The sequence below is a fragment of the Panulirus ornatus genome, chromosome 47, assembly GCF_036320965.1.
Source record: "Panulirus ornatus isolate Po-2019 chromosome 47, ASM3632096v1, whole genome shotgun sequence".
NCBI classification, from domain to species: Eukaryota; Metazoa; Arthropoda; class Malacostraca; order Decapoda; family Palinuridae; genus Panulirus; species Panulirus ornatus.
The window spans coordinates 23,175,770-23,194,038 of NC_092270.1; the positions used below are offsets into that span (position 1 = coordinate 23,175,770).

Here is an 18,269-nt window from a genome sequence, read left to right on the forward strand (position 1 = left end):
CCTTAATAGAATAATGAAGGGTAAAGGTGTATGGAAGTGAAGAAAGGATTGAGGGACTTCATATTCCTTCCAACCCTGACCTATGCAGCCAAAACATAGACATGGAATGAGTCTCAGAGGTTAAGAATCTAGGTTGTGGAAATGAGCTATTTTAGAGGAGCATGTGGTATGACTAGATGGAATGATGAAAGGGATGTACTCTCAGCTTTCTTCTTTCACACACTTTACCAAATTCACTCACCAGCTTCTGCAGTTTCTCACCCGAATCAGCCACCATCGCTGTATCATCATTGAACAACAACTGACTCACTTCCCAAACTCTCTCATCCACAACAGACTGCATTCTTGCCCCTCTTTCCAAAACTCTTGAATTCACCTCCTGCATTTACCTCCCTAACAACCCCATCCATAAACAAATTAAACAACCATGGAGACATCACACACCCCTGCTGCAAACCAACATTCACTGAGAACCAATCACTTTCCACTCTTCCTACACGTACATGTGCCTTACATCCTCGATAAAAACTTTTCTCTGCTTCTAACAACTTGCCTCCCACACCATATATTCTTAATACCTTCCACAGAGCATCTCTATCAACTCTGTCATATGCCCTCTCCAGATCCATAAATCCTACATACAAATCCATTTGCTTTTCTAAGTATTTCCCTTATACATTCTTCAAAGCAAACACCTTATCCACACATCCTCTACCACTTCTGAAACCACACTGCTCTTCCCTAATGTGATGCTCTGTACATGCCTTCACCCTCTCAATCAGTACCCTCCCATATAATTTTCCAGGAATACTCAACAAACTTTTTTTTTTTTTTTTTTTTTTTTATACTTTGTCGCTGTCTCCCGCGTTTGCGAGGTAGCGCAAGGAAACAGACGAAAGAAATGGCCCAACCCCCCCCCCCCTCCCCATACACATGTACATACACACGTCCACACACGCAAATATACATACCTACACAGCTTTCCATGGTTTACCCCAGACGCTTCACATGCCTTGATTCACTCCACTGACAGCACGTCAACCCCTGTATACCACATCGCTCCAATTCACTCAATTCCTTGCCCTCCTTACACCCTCCTGCATGTTCAGGCCCCGATCACACAAAATCTTTTTCACTCCATCTTTCCACCTCCAATTTGGTCTCCCTCTTCTCCTCGTTCCCTCAACCTCCGACACATATATCCTCTTGGTCAATCTTTCCTCACTCATTCTCTCCATGTGCCCAAACCATTTCAAAACACCCTCTTCTGCTCTCTCAACCACGCTCTTTTTATTTCCACACATCTCTCTTACCCTTACGTTACTTACTCGATCAAACCACCTCACACCACACATTGTCCTCAAACATCTCATTTCCAGCACATCCATCCTCCTGCGCACAACTCCATCCACAGCCCACGCCTCGCAACCATACAACATTGTTGGAACCACTATTCCTTCAAACATACCCATTTTTGCTTTCCGAGATAATGTTCTCGACTTCCACACATTTTTCAAGGCTCCCAAAATTTTCGCCCCCTCCCCCACCCTATGATCCACTTCCGCTTCCATTGTTCCATCCGCTGACAGATCCACTCCCAGATATCTAAAACACTTCACTTCCTCCAGTTTTTCTCCATTCAAACTCACCTCCCAATTGACTTGACCCTCAACCCTACTGTACCTAATAACCTTGCTCTTATTCACATTCACTCTTAACTTTCTTCTTCCACACACTTTACCAAACTCAGTCACCAGTCACCTCTGTAATTTAAGCACTCACTCTTATCCCCCTTGTCTTTGTACAATGGCACTATGCAAGCATTCCACCAGTCCTCAGGCACCTCACCATGAGTGATTTATTTATTTATTTATTTTGCTTTGTCACTGTCTCTCACATTAGCGAGGTAGTGCAAGGAAACAGATGAAAGAATGGCCCAACCCACCCACATATGCATGTATATACATATATGTCCACACACGCAAATATACATACCTATACATCTCAACGTATACATATATATACACACACAGACATATACATATATACACATGTACATAATTCATACTGTCTGCCTTTATTCATTCCCATCACCACCCCGCCACATATGAAATAACAACCTCCTCCCCCTCATGTGCGCAAGGTAGTGCTAGGAAAAGACAACAAAGGCCACATTCGTTCACACTCAGTCTCTAGCTGTCATGTAATAATGCACCGAGACCACAGCTCCCTTTCCACATCCAGGCCCCACAGAACTTTCCATGGTTTACCTCAGACGCTTCACATGCCCTAGTTCAATCCATTGACAGCACGTCGATCCCAGTATACCATATCGTTCCAATTCACTCTATTCCTTGCACGCCTTTCACCCTCCTGCATGTTCAGGCCCCAATCACTCAAAATCTTTTGCACTCCATCTTTCCACCTCCAGTTTGGTCTCCCACTTCTCCTCGTTCCCTCCACCTCTGACACATATATCCTCTTGGTCAATCTTTCCTCACTAATTCTCTCCATGTGACCAAACTATTTCAAAACACCCTCTTCTGCTCTCTCAACCACACTTCTCTCTTACCCTATTATTACTGACTCGATCAAACGACCTCACACCACATATTGTCCTCAAACATCTCATTTCCAGCACATCCACACTCCTCCGCCCAACTCTATCTATAGCCCACGCCTCGCAACCATATAACGTTGTTGGAACCACTGTTCCTTCAAACATACCCATTTTTGCTTTCCGAGATAATGTTCTCGACTTCCACACATTTTTCAACACTCCCAGACCTTTCACACCCTCCCCCACCATATGATTCACTTCTGCTTCCATAGTTCCATCCACTGCCAAATCCACTCCCAGATATCTAAAGCACTTCACTTCCTCCAGTTTTTCTCCATTCAAACTTACCTCCCAATTGACTTGTCCCTCAACCCTACTGAACCTAATAACCTTGCTCTTATTCACATTTACTCTCAGCTTTCTTCTTTCACACACTTTACCAAACTCAGTCACCAGCTTCTGCAGTTTCTCACCCGAATCAGCCACCAGGGCTGTATCATCAGCGAACAACAACTGACTCACTTTCCAAGCTCTCTCATCCATAACAGAGTGCATACTTGCCCCTCTTTCCAAAACTTGCATTCACCTCCCTAACAACCCTATCCATAAACAAATTAAACAACCATGGAGACATCACACACCCTTGCCGCAAACCTACATTCACTGAGAACCAATCACTTTCCTCTCTTCCTACACTTACACATGCCTTACATTCTTGATAAAAACTTTTCACTTCTTCTAACAACTTGCCTCCCACACCATATATTCTTAATACCTTCCGCAGAGCATTTCTATCAACTCTGTTGTATGCCTTCTCCAGATCCATAAATGCTACATACAAATCCATTTGCTTTTCTAAGTATTTCTCACATACCTTCTTCAAAGCAAACACCTGATCCACACATCCTCTACCACTTCTGAAGCCACACTGCTCTTCCCCAATCTGATGCTCTGTACATAACTTCATCCTCTCAGTCAATACCCTCCCATATAATTTCCCAAGAATACTCAACAAACTTATACCTCTGTAATTTGAGCAATCACTTTTATCCCCTTTGTCTTTGTACAATGGCACTATGCAAGCATTCCACCAATCCTCAGGCACCTCACCATGAGTCATACATACATTAGATAACCTTACCAACCAGTCAACAACAGTCACCCCCATTTTTAATAAAGTCCACTGCAATGCCATCGAAACCCGCTGCCTTGCCAGCTTTCATCTTCTGCAAAGCTTTTACTACCTCTTCTCTGTTTACCAAATCATTCTCCCTAACCCTCTCACTTTGCACACCACCTCAACCAAAACACCCTATATCTGCCAATCTGTCATCAAACACTTTCAAGAAACCTTCAAATACTCACTCCATCTCCTTCTCACATCACCACTACATGTTATCACCTCCCCATTAGCCCCCTTCACTGATGTTCCCATTTGTTCCCTTGTCTTACACACTTTATTTACCTCCTTCCAACACATCTTTTTATTCTCCCTAAAATTTAATGATACTCTCACCCCAACTCTCATTTGCCCTCTTTTTCACCTCTTGCACCTTTCTCTTGACCTCCTGCCTCTTTCTTTTATGCATCTCCTAGTCATTTGCATTATTTCCTTGCAAAAATCGTCCAAATGCCTCTGTCTTTGCTCTCACTAACAATCTTAATTTTTCATCCCACCACTCACTACCCTTTCTAATCTGCCCACCTCCTACGCTTCTCATGCCACAAGCATCTTTTGCACAAGCCATCACTGCTTCCCTAAATATACCCCATTCCGTCCCCACTCCCCTTACGTCCTTTGCTCTCACCCTTTTCCATTCTGTACTCAGTCTCTCCTGGTACTTCCTCACATAAGTCTCCTTCCCAAGGTCACTTACTCTCACCACTCTCTTCACCCCAACATTCTCTTTGAAGAATGTACGTGAGAAATACTTAGAAAAGCAAATGGATTTGTATGTAGTATTTATGGATCTGGAGAAGGCATATAATAGAGTTGATAGAGATGCTCTGTGGAAGGTATTAAGAACATATGGTGTGGGAGGCAAGTTGCTAGAAGCAGTGAAAAGTTTTTATCGGGGATGTAAGGCGTGTGTATGAGTAGGAAGAGAGGAAAGTGTTTGGTTCTCAGGAGCAAGGGTGCATGATGTCTCCATGGTTGTTTAGTTTGATTATGGACAGGGTTGTTAGGGAGGTGAATGCAAGAGTTTTGGAGAGAGGGGCAAGCATGCAGTCTGTTGTGGATGAGAGGGCCCAGGAAGTGAGTCAGTTGTTCGCTGATGATACAGTGCTGGTGGCTGATTCATGTGAGAAACTGCAGAAGCTGGTGACTGAGTTTGGTAAAGTGTGTGAAAAGAAAGCTGAGAGTAAATGTGAATAAGAGCAAGGTTATTAGGTACAGTAGGGTTGAGGAACATGTCTATTGAGAGGTAAGTCTGAATGGAGAAAAACTGGAGGAAGTGGAGTGTTTTAGATATATGGGAGTAGATTTGGCAGTGGATGGGACTATGGAAGTGGAAGTGAGTCATAGGGTTGGGGAAGGGATGAAAGTTCTGGGAGTGTTGAAAAATGTGTGGAAGTTGAGAATGTTATCTTGGAAAGCAAAAATGGGTATGTTTGAAGGAATAGTTGTTTCAACAATGTTGTATGGTTGCGAGGCGTGGGCTATAGATAGAGGTGTGCAGAGGAGGGTGGATGTGTTGGAAATGAGATGTTGGAGGATAATATGTGGTGTGAGGTGGTTTGATCGAGTAAGTAATGAAAGGGTAAGAGAGATGTGTGGTAATAAAAAGAGTGTGGTTAAGAAAGGAGAAGAGGGTGTTTTGAAATGGTTTGGTCACATGGAGAGAATAAGTGAGGAAAGATTGACCAAGAGGATATATGTGTCAGAGGTGGAGGGAACGAGGAGAAGTGGGAGACCAAATTGGAGGTGGAAAGATGGAGTGAAAAAGATTTTGAATGATTGGGGCCTGAACATATGCAGGAGGGTGAAAGGCGTGCAAGGAATAGAGTGAATTGGAACGATGTGGTATACTGAGGTCGACCTGCTGTCAGTGGATTGAACAGGGTATGTGAAGCATCTGGGGTAAACCATGGAAAGTTTTGTGGGGCCTGGATGTGGAAAGGGAGCTGTTGTGTTGTTGCATTATACATGACAGCTAGTATCTGAATGTGAACGAATGTGGCCTTTGTTGTCTTTTCCTAGTGCTACCTCGCACACATACGGGGGGGAGGGGGTTGTCATTTCATGTTTGGCGGGGTGGCAATGGGAATGAATAAGGGCAGACAGTATGAATTATGTACATGTGCATATATGTATGTCTGTGTGTGTATATATATGTATACGTTGAGATGTATAGGTATGTATATGTGCTGTGTGTGGACGTGTATGTATATACATGTGTATGTGGGTGGGTTGGGCCATTCTTTTGTCTGTTTCCTTGCGCTACCTCGCTAACGCAGGAGACAGCAACAAAGTATAATAGATATAGAATATATTTAAATGCCCATACACAAGGGGAATACGCGGGAAGTATTCTTTCTCCCTTATCCCTGGGTATATATATATTAAAAAGCCACGGTGACATCACACAGCCCTGCCTCACACCTGCATGTATCCCAGAACTTTTGCTCAGCTCTCCATCCACACTCACTCACGCTTTGGGAATAAAGTTATGATGATAGAGAGATAGATAGATTGTTTGTGTATTTGCATTATTCCTCATACAAAGATGGAATAACAACAGAATGGATAAGAAAAAGATATTATCAATTTCTGTAACAGGTTCCTGTGTTTTCTTCCATCAGGTGTCCACGGAGCACTAATGGTTTATGAAGTCCGATTTACTTCAGAGCTCCTTGCTTCCCTCCTCTCAATCCCATGCGGAAAAACTCTTCTTAGACGACACCTCAACACTCATTTTAAGGAACTGGTTGGCCGATCTGTTGTTCAGGAGAAAAGGGAATTGGAAGCTGCATCTGGTTACACTCCACTTACTACCTCGGCTAAAGTCAAGGTCTGTATCTTAAAGCTTTTTAAAATCACACATCCCAGAGTTAGGGGAGAAGGAATTCTGCCCCTGTATTCCCTTCATGTCATAGAAGGCAACTTAAAGGGGCGGGAGTCGGGGGGCTGGAAACCCTCCTGTTCTTGTATAAATTCTAAAAGAGAAAATAGAGGGAGCTAGGCAGGGAGTGCTTATCTTCCTCGAAGGCTCAGGCTGGGGTGTCTAGATGTATAAGGATGTAACCAAGATGAGAAGAGGAGAGATAGGTTTTATGTTTGAAAAAAAGAAACCTGGGTGTTCTGGCTCTGAGTGAAACAAAGTTCAAGGATAAAGGGAAAGAGTGAGTTGGAAATGTCAGTAAAGTAAAGTCAGGGGTTGATGAGAGGACTAGAGCTAAGGAAAGACAAGCACTACTTCAGAAGCAAGAGTTGTGGGGATGTGTCACAGTATGTAAGGAAGTAAATTCTAGATTGATGTAGATAAAACTGAAAGTGGATGATGAGAGATGGGTGATTAGTAGTCCTTATGCACCTGGCCATGAGAAGAAAGATCAAGAGAAGCGAGTTTTTGGGAGCAGCTGAGTGAGTGTGTCAGCAGTTTTGACATACGAAACCATGTATTAATGATGGGTGATTTAAATGCAAAGGTAATTAATGTGGCAGTTGAAGGTAAAATTGGGGTGCATGGGGTTTTCAGTGTTATGAATGGAAATGATGAAGAGCTTGTGGACTGGTGATTAGGAATACGTTTTAAAAAGAGTATACGTATGTGAGTAGGAGAGATGGTCAGTGAGCATTATTAGATTAGGTATAAATTGATAAGTGTGTAAAAGAGAGATTTTTGGATGTAAATGTGCTGAGAGGGGCAGCTGGTGGGATGTCTGATCACTCTCTTGAGGAGACAAGGATAAAGATTTGTAGAGGTTTTCAAAAAAAGAGGAAACAGTGTCGGGTAGAAGAAAATGGTGAGAGTAAGTGAGCTTTGAAAGGAGAAGTGGGAGAAGAAGTACCTCAAAAGATAGTGTGAAGAATTGCAAAAGGACAGAGTTGATGAAATGAAAGGATTGGGTGAGGAATGAGAAATATTTAGGGAAACAGTGATGGCATGTGCAAGAGATACATGTGGCATGTGAAAGGTGGGATTTGGGCAGATTAGAAAGGGTAGTGAGTGGTGGGATGAAGAAGTAGAATTGCTAGTGAAAGAGAAGAGAGGAGCATTTGGGTGGTACTTACAGGGAAGGAGTGCAAATGTTAGAGAAATATATGAGATTTTTTTTTTTTTCTTATTTTGCTCCAGTCACAGACAAAAGTCCACATCAAGGACGGTCCTTAATTGAAATATAGAGAATCACGAAACGGGAAAAGAAATGACAAGGGAAAGTATTTTAGAGGACATGAAAAACCTGTCTTTTGAAATATGCCAGGTCATAGTTATTGGGAAAGACATGAGAAGGTAGAGAGTTCAAAGCTTCAACTTATAGGGATAGAAGCAGGTATCAAAATGGCACACACCTCGAGTTGCTGATGGCCACACAATAATCATGTGATGCAGCAGCTTGCTGAGTATTGAATGGGCTAGTTAGTGGTGTGAGCACACCTGGTTAAGAGGAAAGTGCAAGGGTTGAAAAAAAGGGAAATGAGAGTTGGGGTGAGTGAGTATCGGTAAACTTTAAGGAGAATAAGAAGATATTTTGGAAGGAGGTAAATAATGTGTGAAAGACTAATGAATGGGAACATTAGTGATATATATAGTTAGACATCAGTGAAGGTGGCAAAAGGGGAAATGATAACAGGTAGTGATGAAGTAATAAGTAGATAGTGAGTATTTTGAAGGACTGTTAAATATGTTTGATGATAAAATGGCAGATGTAGTGTGTTTCGGTCAGGGTGCTATGCAAAGTGAGAGAGTCTTAGAGAGTGGTCTGGTGAAAAGAGAAGAGGTGGTGAAACCTTGTGCAAGATGAAAAGTGGCAAGGTAACTGGAGTGGAAGGTATTACTGTTAAATTTATTAGGAAAGGGGGGGTGGGGTGACTGTGTTGTTTATTAGTTGTATGGATATTTAGTGTATGTATGAATCATGGTGAGGTGCCTGAGGATTGGCAAAATGCATGTTTAGTGCCATTGTTTAAAGGCAAGGGGAATAACAGTGAGTGTTTATACTAGAGACACATCAGTTTGTTGAATATACCTGGTAAGTTATACTGAAGGGTATTGATTGAGAGGGGGAAGGCTAAGCATCAGATGGAGGAGGAGCGGTGTGGTGTCAGAAGTGGTAGAAGATGTGTGGATCAGGTGTTTGCTTTAAAGAATGTGTGTAAGAAATGTTTAGAAAAACAAATGGATTTGCTTATGGCATTTATGAATCTGGAGAAGGCAAATGGGAGGGTCGATAGAGATGCTTTATGGAAGGTCTTAAGAATACATGGTGTTGGATGCAAGATGCTAGAAGCAGTGGGAAGTTTTTATCAAGGAAGTAAGGCTTGTGTATGAGTAGGAAGACTGGAACAAGTGAAGGTCGGTTTGCAACAGGTGTGTGATGTCACCATGGTTGTTCAATTTGTTTATGGATGGAGTGGTAAGGGATGTAAATTCGAGAGTCTTGAAGAGAGGGGCGGGTATACAGTCTGTGGGGATGAGAGGGCCTGGGAAGTGGGTCAGTTTGTTTGCTGATGATACAGCTCTGGTGGTATATTTGAGCAAGAAATTTTAGAAGTGGGTGACTGAGTTTGGAAGTGTGTGAATGGAGAAAGTTGAGAGTGTATGTGGATAAAAGCAAGATTAATAAATTCAGCAGGGTTGAGGAACAAGTTAGTTTGGGGTGTGAGTTTGAATAGAGAAAAATGGAGGAAGTGAAGTGTTTTAGATATCTGGAAGTGGACATGGCAACGAATGGGACCATGGAAGTGGAAGCAAGTCAGGAGGAGGGAGTGGCAAAGGTTCTAGGTGTACTGAAGAATGTGTGGAAAGAGAGAATGTTGTTATCTTGGAGAGCAAAAATGAGTATGTTTAAAGGAATGATAGTTCCAACAATGTCATATGGTTGTGAGGCATGGGCTATAAATAAGGTTGTGCAGAAGAGGGTGTGTGTGTGTGGTGTGAGGTGGTTTGATTGAGTAAGTAATGTACAGGTTAGAGAAATGTGCGGTAATAAAAGGAGTGTGGTTGAGAGGGCAGAAGATGGTGTGCTGAGAAGGTTTGGACATATAGAAAGAATGAGTGAGGAAAGGTTGACAAAGAGGATATATAAGTTAGAAATGGAGGGAACAAGTTGAATGGGGTGACTAAATTGGAGATGGAAGGATGGAAAGAAAAAGATTTTGAGTGAGTGAGGCCTCAAATATGCAGGAGGGTGAAAGGCATGCATGGGATAGAGTGAATTGGAATGATTTCATATACGGAATAGGTGTGCTATCAGTGAGCTGAACCAGGGCATCCAAGGTAAGCCTGTATGTGGATTGGGAGCTGTGGTTTCAGTGCATTACATAACATGACAGCTAGAGAATGAGTGTGAGCAGATGGGATCTTTCTTCATGTGTTTCTGGTGCTACCTTGCTATATATGTATATATATACATTATTTTTTTTTTTTTTATTACACTTTGCCGCTGTCTCCCGTGTCAGCGAGGTAGCGCAAGGAAACAGATGAAAGAATGGCCCGACCCACCCACATACACATGTATATACATACACGTCCACACACAGCACATATACATATCTATACATCTCAACGTATATATATATTTTTTTTTTTTTTTTTTTTTATACTTTGTCGCTGTCTCCCGCGTTTGCGAGGTAGCGCAAGGAAACAGACGAAAGAAATGGCCCAACCCCCCCCCCATACACATGTACATACACACGTCCACACACGCAAATATACATACCTACACAGCTTTCCATGGTTTACCCCAGACGCTTCACACGCCTTGCTTCAATCCACTGACAGCACGTCAACCCCTGTATACCACATGACTCCAATTCACTCTATTTCTTGCCCTCCTTTCACCCTCCTGCATGTTCAGGCCCCGATCACACAAAATCTTTTTCACTCCATCTTTCCACCTCCAATTTGGTCTCCCTCTTCTCCTCGTTCCCTCCACCTCCGACACATATATCCTCTTGGTTAATCTCTCCTCACTCATTCTCTCCATGTGCCCAAACCATTTCAAAACACCCTCTTCTGCTCTCTCAACCACGCTCTTTTTATTTCCACACATCTCTCTTACCCTTACGTTACTTACTCGATCAAACCACCTCACACCACACATTGTCCTCAAACATCTCATTTCCAGCACATCCATCCTCCTGCGCACATCTCTATCCATAGCCCACGCCTCGCAACCATACAACATTGTTGGAACCACTATTCCCTCAAACATACCCATTTTTGCTTTCCGAGATAATGTTCTCGACTTCCACACATTTTTCAAGGCTCCCAAAATTTTCGCCCCCTCCCCCACCCTATGTTCCACTTCCGCTTCCATGGTTCCATCCGCTGACAGATCCACTCCCAGATATCTAAAACACTTCACTTCCTCCAGTTTTTCTCCATTCAAACTCACCTCCCAATTGACTTGACCCTCACCCCTACTGTACCTAATAACCTTGCTCTTATTCACATTTACTCTCAACTTTCTTCTTCCACACACTTTACCAAACTCAGTCACCAGCTTCTGCAGTTTCTCACATGAATCAGCCACCAGCGCTGTATCATCAGCGAACAACAACTGACTCACTTCCCAAGCTCTCTCATCCCCAACAGACTTCATACTTGCCCCTCTTTCCAGGACTCTTGCATTTACCTCCCTTACAACCCCATCCATAAACAAATTAAACAACCATGGAGACATCACACACCCCTGCCGCAAACCTACATTCACTGAGAACCAATCACTTTCCTCTCTTCCTACACGTACACATGCCTTACATCCTCGATAAAAACTTTTCACTGCTTCTAACAACTTGCCTCCCACACCATATATTCTTAATACCTTCCACAGAGCATCCCTATCAACTCTATCATATGCCTTCTCCAGATCCATAAATGCTACATACAAATCCATTTGCTTTTCTAAGTATTTCTCACATACATTCTTCAAAGCAAACACCTGATCCACACATCCTCTACCACTTCTGAAACCGCACTGCTCTTCCCCAATCTGATGCTCTGTACATGCCTTCACCCTCTCAATCAATACCCTCCCATATAATTTACCAGGAATACTCAACAAACTTATACCTCTGTAATTTGAGCACTCACTCTTATCCCCTTTGCCTTTGTACAATGGCACTATGCACACATTCCGCCAATCCTCAGGCACCTCACCATGAGTCATACATACATTAAATAACCTTACCAACCAGTCAACAATACATATATATATATATATATATATATATATATATATATATATATATGGATTTGTATGTAGCATTTATGGATCTGGAGAAGGCATATGATAGAGTTGATAGAGATGCTCTGTGGAAGGTATTAAGATTATATGGTGTGGGAGGAAAGTTGTTAGAAGCAGTGAAAAGTTTTTATCGAGGATGTAAGGCATGTGTACGTGTAGGAAGAGAGGAAAGTGATTGGTTCTCAGTGAATGTAGGTTTGCGGCAGGGGTGTGTGATGTCTCCATGGTTGTTTAATTTGTTTATGGATGGGGTTGTTAGGGAGGTGAATGCAAGAGTTTTGGAAAGAGGGGCAAGTATGAAGTCTGTTGGGGATGAGAGAGCTTGGGAAGTGAGTCAGTTGTTGTTCGCTGATGATACAGCGCTGGTGGCTGATTCATGTGAGAAACTGCAGAAGCTGGTGACTGAGTTTGGAAAAGTGTGTGGAAGAAGAAAGTTAAGAGTAAATGTGAATAAGAGCAAGGTTATTAGGTACAGTAGGGTTGAGGGTCAAGTCAATTGGGAGGTGAGTTTGAATGGAGAAAAACTGGAGGAAGTGAAGTGTTTTAGATATCTGGGAGTGGATCTGGCAGCGGATGGAACCATGGAAGCAGAGGTGGATCATAGGGTGGGGGAGGGGGCGAAAATCCTGGGGGCCTTGAAGAATGTGTGGAAGTCGAGAACATTATCTCGGAAAGCAAAAAATGGGTATGTTTGAAGGAATAGTGGTTCCAACAATGTTGTATGGTTGCGAGGCGTGGGCTATGGATAGAGATGTGCGCAGGAGGATGGATGTGCTGGAAATGAGATGTTTGAGGACAATGTGTGGTGTGAGGTGGTTTGATCGAGTGAGCAACGTAAGGGTAAGAGAGATGTGTGGAAATAAAAAGAGCGTGGTTGAGAGAGCAGAAGAGGGTGTTTTGAAGTGGTTTGGGCATATGGAGAGGATGAGTGAGGAAAGATTGACCAAGAGGATATATGTGTCGGAGGTGGAGGGAACAAGGAGAAGAGGGAGACCAAATTGGAGGTGGAAAGATGGAGTGAAAAAGATTTTGTGTGATCGGGGCCTGAACATGCAGGAGGGTGAAAGGAGGGCAAAGAATAGAGTGAATTGGAGCGATGTGGTATACCGGGGTTGACGTGCTGTCAGTGGATTGAATCAGGGCATGTGAAGCGTCTGGGGTAAACCATGGAAAGCTGTGTAGGTATGTATATTTGCGTGTGTGGGCGTATGTATATACATGTGCATGGGGGGGGTTGGGCCATTTCTTTCGTCTTTTTCCTTGTGCTACCTCGCAAACGCGGGAGACAGCGACAAAGTATAATAAAATATAAAAAATATATATATATATATATATATATATATATATATATATATATATATATATATATATATATATATATATATATATATATATATATATCTTTTCTTTCATACTATTCGCCATTTCCCACATTAGCGAGGTAGCATTGAGAACAGAGGACTGGGCCCTTGAGGGAATATCCTCACCTGGGCCCCTTCTCTGTTCCCTCTTTTGGAAAATTAAAAAAAAAAGTGAGAGGGGAGGATTTCCAGCCCCCCGCTCCCTCCCCTTTTAGTCGCCTTCTACGACACGCAGGGAATTCGTGGGAAGTATTCTTTCTCCCCTATCCCCAGGAGGGAGCGGGGGGCTGGAAATCCTCCGCTCTCACTTTTTTTTTTTTTTTTTTTTTTTTTTTTTTTTTTTTTTTCCAAAAGAGGGAACAGAGAAGGGGCCCAGGTGAGGATATTCCCTCAAGGGCCCAGTCCTCTGTTCTCAACGCTACCTCGCTAATGCGGGAAATGGCGAATAGTATGAAAGAAAGAAAAGATATATATATATATATATATATATATATATATATATATATATATATATATATATATATATATATATATATATATATATATTCCCACTGCCACCCCGCCACACCTGAAATGACGAGCCCCTCCCCCCGCATGCGTGCGAGGTAGCACTAGGAAAAGACAACAAAGGCCACATTCGTTCACACTCGCTTTCCAGCTGTCATGTATAATGCACGAAAACCACAGATCCCTTTCCACATCCCGACCCCACAAAACTTTCCATGCTTTACCCCAGACGCCCCACATGCCCTGGTTCAATCCGTCAACAGCACGACGACCCCGGTATACCACACTATTCCAATTCACTCTATTCCCTGCATGCCTTTCACCCTCCTGCATGTTCAGGCCGCAATTGCTCAATCTCTTTCACTCTTTCACTCTTTGTCGCTGTCTCCCGCGTTTGCGAGGTAGCGCAAGGAAACAGACGAAAGAAATGGTCCAACCCACCCCAATACACATGTATATACATACGTCCACACACGCAAATATACATACCTACACAGCTTTCCATGGTTTACCCCAGACGCTTCACATGCCGTGATTCAATCCACTGGTAGCACGTCAACCCCGGTATACCGCATTGATCCAATTCACTCTATTCCTTGTCCTCCTTTCACCCTCCTGCATGTTCAGGCCCCGATCACACAAAATCTTTTTCACTCCATCTTTCCACCTCCAATTTGGTCTCCCACTTCTCCTTGTTCCCTCCATCTCCAACACATATATCCTCTTGGTCAATCATTCCTCACTCATTCTCTCCATGTGCCCAAACCATTTCAAAACACCCTCTTCTGCTCTCTCAACCACGCTCTTTTTATTTCTACACATCTCTCTTACGCTTACGTTACTTACTCGATCAAACCACCTCACACCACACATTGTCCTCAAACATCTCATTTCCAGCACATCCATCCTCCTGCGCACAACTCTATCCATAGCCCACGCCTCGCAACCATACAACATTGTTGGAACTACTATTCCTTCAAACATACCCATTTTTGCTTTCCAAGATAATGTTCTCGACTTCCACACATTCTTCAAGGCTCCCAGGATTTTCGCCCCCTCCCCCACCCTATGATCCGCTTCCGCTTCTATGGTTCCATCCGCTGCCAGATCCACTCCCAGATATCTAAAACACTTTACTTCCTCCAGTTTTTCTCCATTCAAACTTACCTCCCAATTGCCTTGACCCTCAACCCTACTGTACCTAATAACCTTGCTCTTATTCACATTTACTCTTAACTTTCTTCTTTCACACACTTTACCAAACTCAGTCACCAGCTTCTGCAGTTTCTCACATGAATCAGTCACCAGCGCTGTATCATCAGCGAACAACTGACTCACTTCCCAAGCTCTCTCATCCACAACAGACTTCATACTTGCCCCTCTTTCCAAAACTCTTGCATTCACCTCCCTAACAACCCCATCCATAAACAAATTAAACAACCATGGAGACATCACACACCCCTGCTGCAAACCTACATTCACTGAGAACCAATATGTGTAAATGAGTGGATGGCCCATTCTTTGTCTGTTTTGTGGCACTACCTCACTAATGCAGGAAACAGTGATTAAGTATAATAAAATGTAATGAATGAATATATTCCTACCTACTACTTCTCTCTACTGCTCCTACCATTTTGCCAAAAGGCAGGGAAACTGCATAGTGCTCACTGCGAACCACCCTAGATGTGGGAGCAGTACTTCATACAAGGACGAATATATCCTTTGCATATATGGAACAACTGTTTTGAAAGAAAGAAATTTCATTACCTAAACAGGACTCCCAGTTCCACACAAGTAGACTTAGTTATTTCTGTAATGTGAGATTTCCAAGAAAGAGTGAATGTTATGGCAGTTACAGTAATATCACATATGTCCGTTGAGCCTAGAAGTGGAATTACAGAACAATCAAAGAAAACGTGAGAGTTGTGAGGAATTTTCGACTGAGAGATGGGTAGAAACTGGGTCTTGGAGGTATTAAACTTAGCTAGATTACACCTACCCCACTGAGATATGCTGTCCAAGTCTGAGTTTATTGAGGAAGTTGAGTCAAGATGAGATGCAGATCAAGTGAGAGAAGAAGGAGCAGAATTGAAGGATGTTGATGGGTGTAATGTTGAACCTCCAGCATATGAGTGCACTTTGTTATTTGTGAAAGAGAGGAAGTTTTTGATAAAAAAAGAGAAAAAAATGTTGGTGACAGGACAGAACCCTGAAAGACACCACTGTTAATGAAGAAAGGGGGGAAGGCTGATCCATCAACAACCAGAGAAGGATTGGCAAAGTGAGGGAGTGAAGCCAAAAGAGGGAGGCTTAGAAATGAGACCTCAATGCCACACCCTGTCAGAAGCTTTGGATATGTCAAAGGGACGTACGTAAGACTCCCCAAAATCTTTCAGGGAATATCATATGTGGATCTCATCTTACAGAAGCCATACTAGTGATCAGTGAGAAGACTGCAAGATTCGAGGTGTCAGAGGATATGGGAGTTGAGGAGGGATTCGAAGACTTTGGAAATGGTAGATGTCAAAGCAATTGGATGATAGTTAGAATAATCAGAACAGTCACCCTTTTTAGAGGTTGGATGTATCAATGCATGCTTCCAAGAAAGAAAATTTTTGGCCTTTAAACAGAAATAGAATGGATAAGCAAGCATAGTTGCAGGTTTAGAGGCATGCTTTTTCAGTACATGGGGATGGATGCCATCAGGACCATAAGCCTTGCTTGCGTTGAGAGAGTAGTGTTTTTTGGACAGTCCAATAACAAGATTATGGGTAAGGGGCATAAGTTTAGTAAGAGGAGCATCAGGGGGTGAAGGAATGTTAGAGTCATCCAAAGTGGAGTTAGAGGAGAGACAGGAACCAAAGAGAGTTACCTTTGTGTATGGGAGAGACAGGTATAGTACTGTCAGAACATAAAAATGAAGGAAAGTTGTTTGTCTTGCCTTAGCTATGACCAGAACTATGAGTGGATTAAAAGGTGAGGTTATTGCACTTTCTTTGAATAATGGAACACTTTGCCTCATGCATAATGTACTTGCAATTATTACGGGCAATGATAGAATCTGAATGGGAACCAGAGGAAGGAGAGTTTTTCCAGGCCTGATATGCCTGATCCCTTGCTTGAATAGCCTCGGAACAGGAATGGTTGAACCATGGATCAGAAGAAGAGGTCATTTTAGAGAGAGGGGATAAATGCTTCCATACCTGCAAGAATAAATTCTGCTATGTGCTTGGTGGAGAGAGGAACATCTCCACATAAGAGACAGTAATTTACCCAAGGAAAGTCAGAAAAAGAATTTATGTAAGTTATTCTAGTCATCTTTGTTGTGGTGCCAATATTCATGCTTAGAAGGGGCTACTGGGGAGGAAGGTGCCATTAAAACAGATACACTCATCAGAGTGTGATCAGATGAACCAATTGGGGGCGAGATTGTAAAGTTACAGCAGGATGAGCTAGATGTGAAAAATAGATCCTGAATATTAGGAGATTGGCCACAGTTGTTAAAAATATGGGTAAGGTGGGAGTTGATTTGCTCAAATTCATGGGGAATGGAGAACATGAGGGCTTCAGTCCCTCCATCATCCATATGGGAGGAATTCATCCACTCCTTATGATGAATGTTGAAAACTCCTGTGTGGAGGATCTCAGCTTATTGTGGGAGAGGATGCCATAGTCTCATGGCAGGAGTTTAGATAGTTGAAGAAAGGTATAGAATTTGTAGAATTAGGAAAGCAACAGGCAAAACTAAGGAAATGTGTGGTAATTGCAAGACAGACCTTGAGCCACATAACATTAAAGGTTGGGACTCGAGGTCCTTTAGGTATGCAACAGGTGTGTTGAAATAAGCTTAAACATAACTTTTGAACAGGAATTGTAATTGGAAATTATAGTTTGATATGAAAAAGGGGCTAGTGAGAACATCAAACACAAACACCACTGTTGAACTGGAATCATGAGTGGAGATTATAGTAGGATATGAAAAAGGGGCTTGTGAGAAAATCATCAGACAGCTGTCTCAGAGAGAAGTAAGATATTAGAAGTACTAGACAGATGTTGTTCAGCAGAGAAGAGATTACTAAAAAGTCCACAAATGTTGGTACAGTGAATAGAAAAAGAAGAAGGTCTCACAGAGAGGGAAAGGTCATGGGAGGGGCTGGTAATATTACTGTCTGAGCCATCCCTCTGATTGGCAGTAGAATCAGGAGGAAACCCGATTCTTAGCACCTCATGATGCTGGAGACTAGGTGCCATAGATTTGTTGGACTCTGTGTTGATTATACTAAAAAATATTTGAGTAGATAGGTGGTGATGAGTACTTATGTGAAGAAAATACACGAGTTTGATTAGATGTATGGTGCTTGTAAGGAGAAGATGGCTGGACTAGCCCAGTAGTCCCATTTCAGTGAGATGGAAAGCAAGACCAGCAA

At 42.6% G+C, this 18,269-nt stretch overlaps 1 protein-coding gene across 9 annotated transcripts in view; it reads left to right on the forward strand.

Moving 5' to 3' along the window:
• The window catches only part of LOC139763685 (uncharacterized), a 265,984-nt gene that overhangs the window by 202,726 nt on the left and 44,989 nt on the right, over positions 1-18,269 (forward strand). For all 9 annotated transcript variants that reach the window (XM_071689996.1, XM_071690001.1, XM_071690002.1 and 6 more), the window contains one exon: positions 6,365-6,573. In XM_071689996.1, the coding sequence (XP_071546097.1) occupies positions 6,365-6,573 (209 nt within the window). The remainder of the gene's footprint in view (positions 1-6,364; positions 6,574-18,269) is intronic.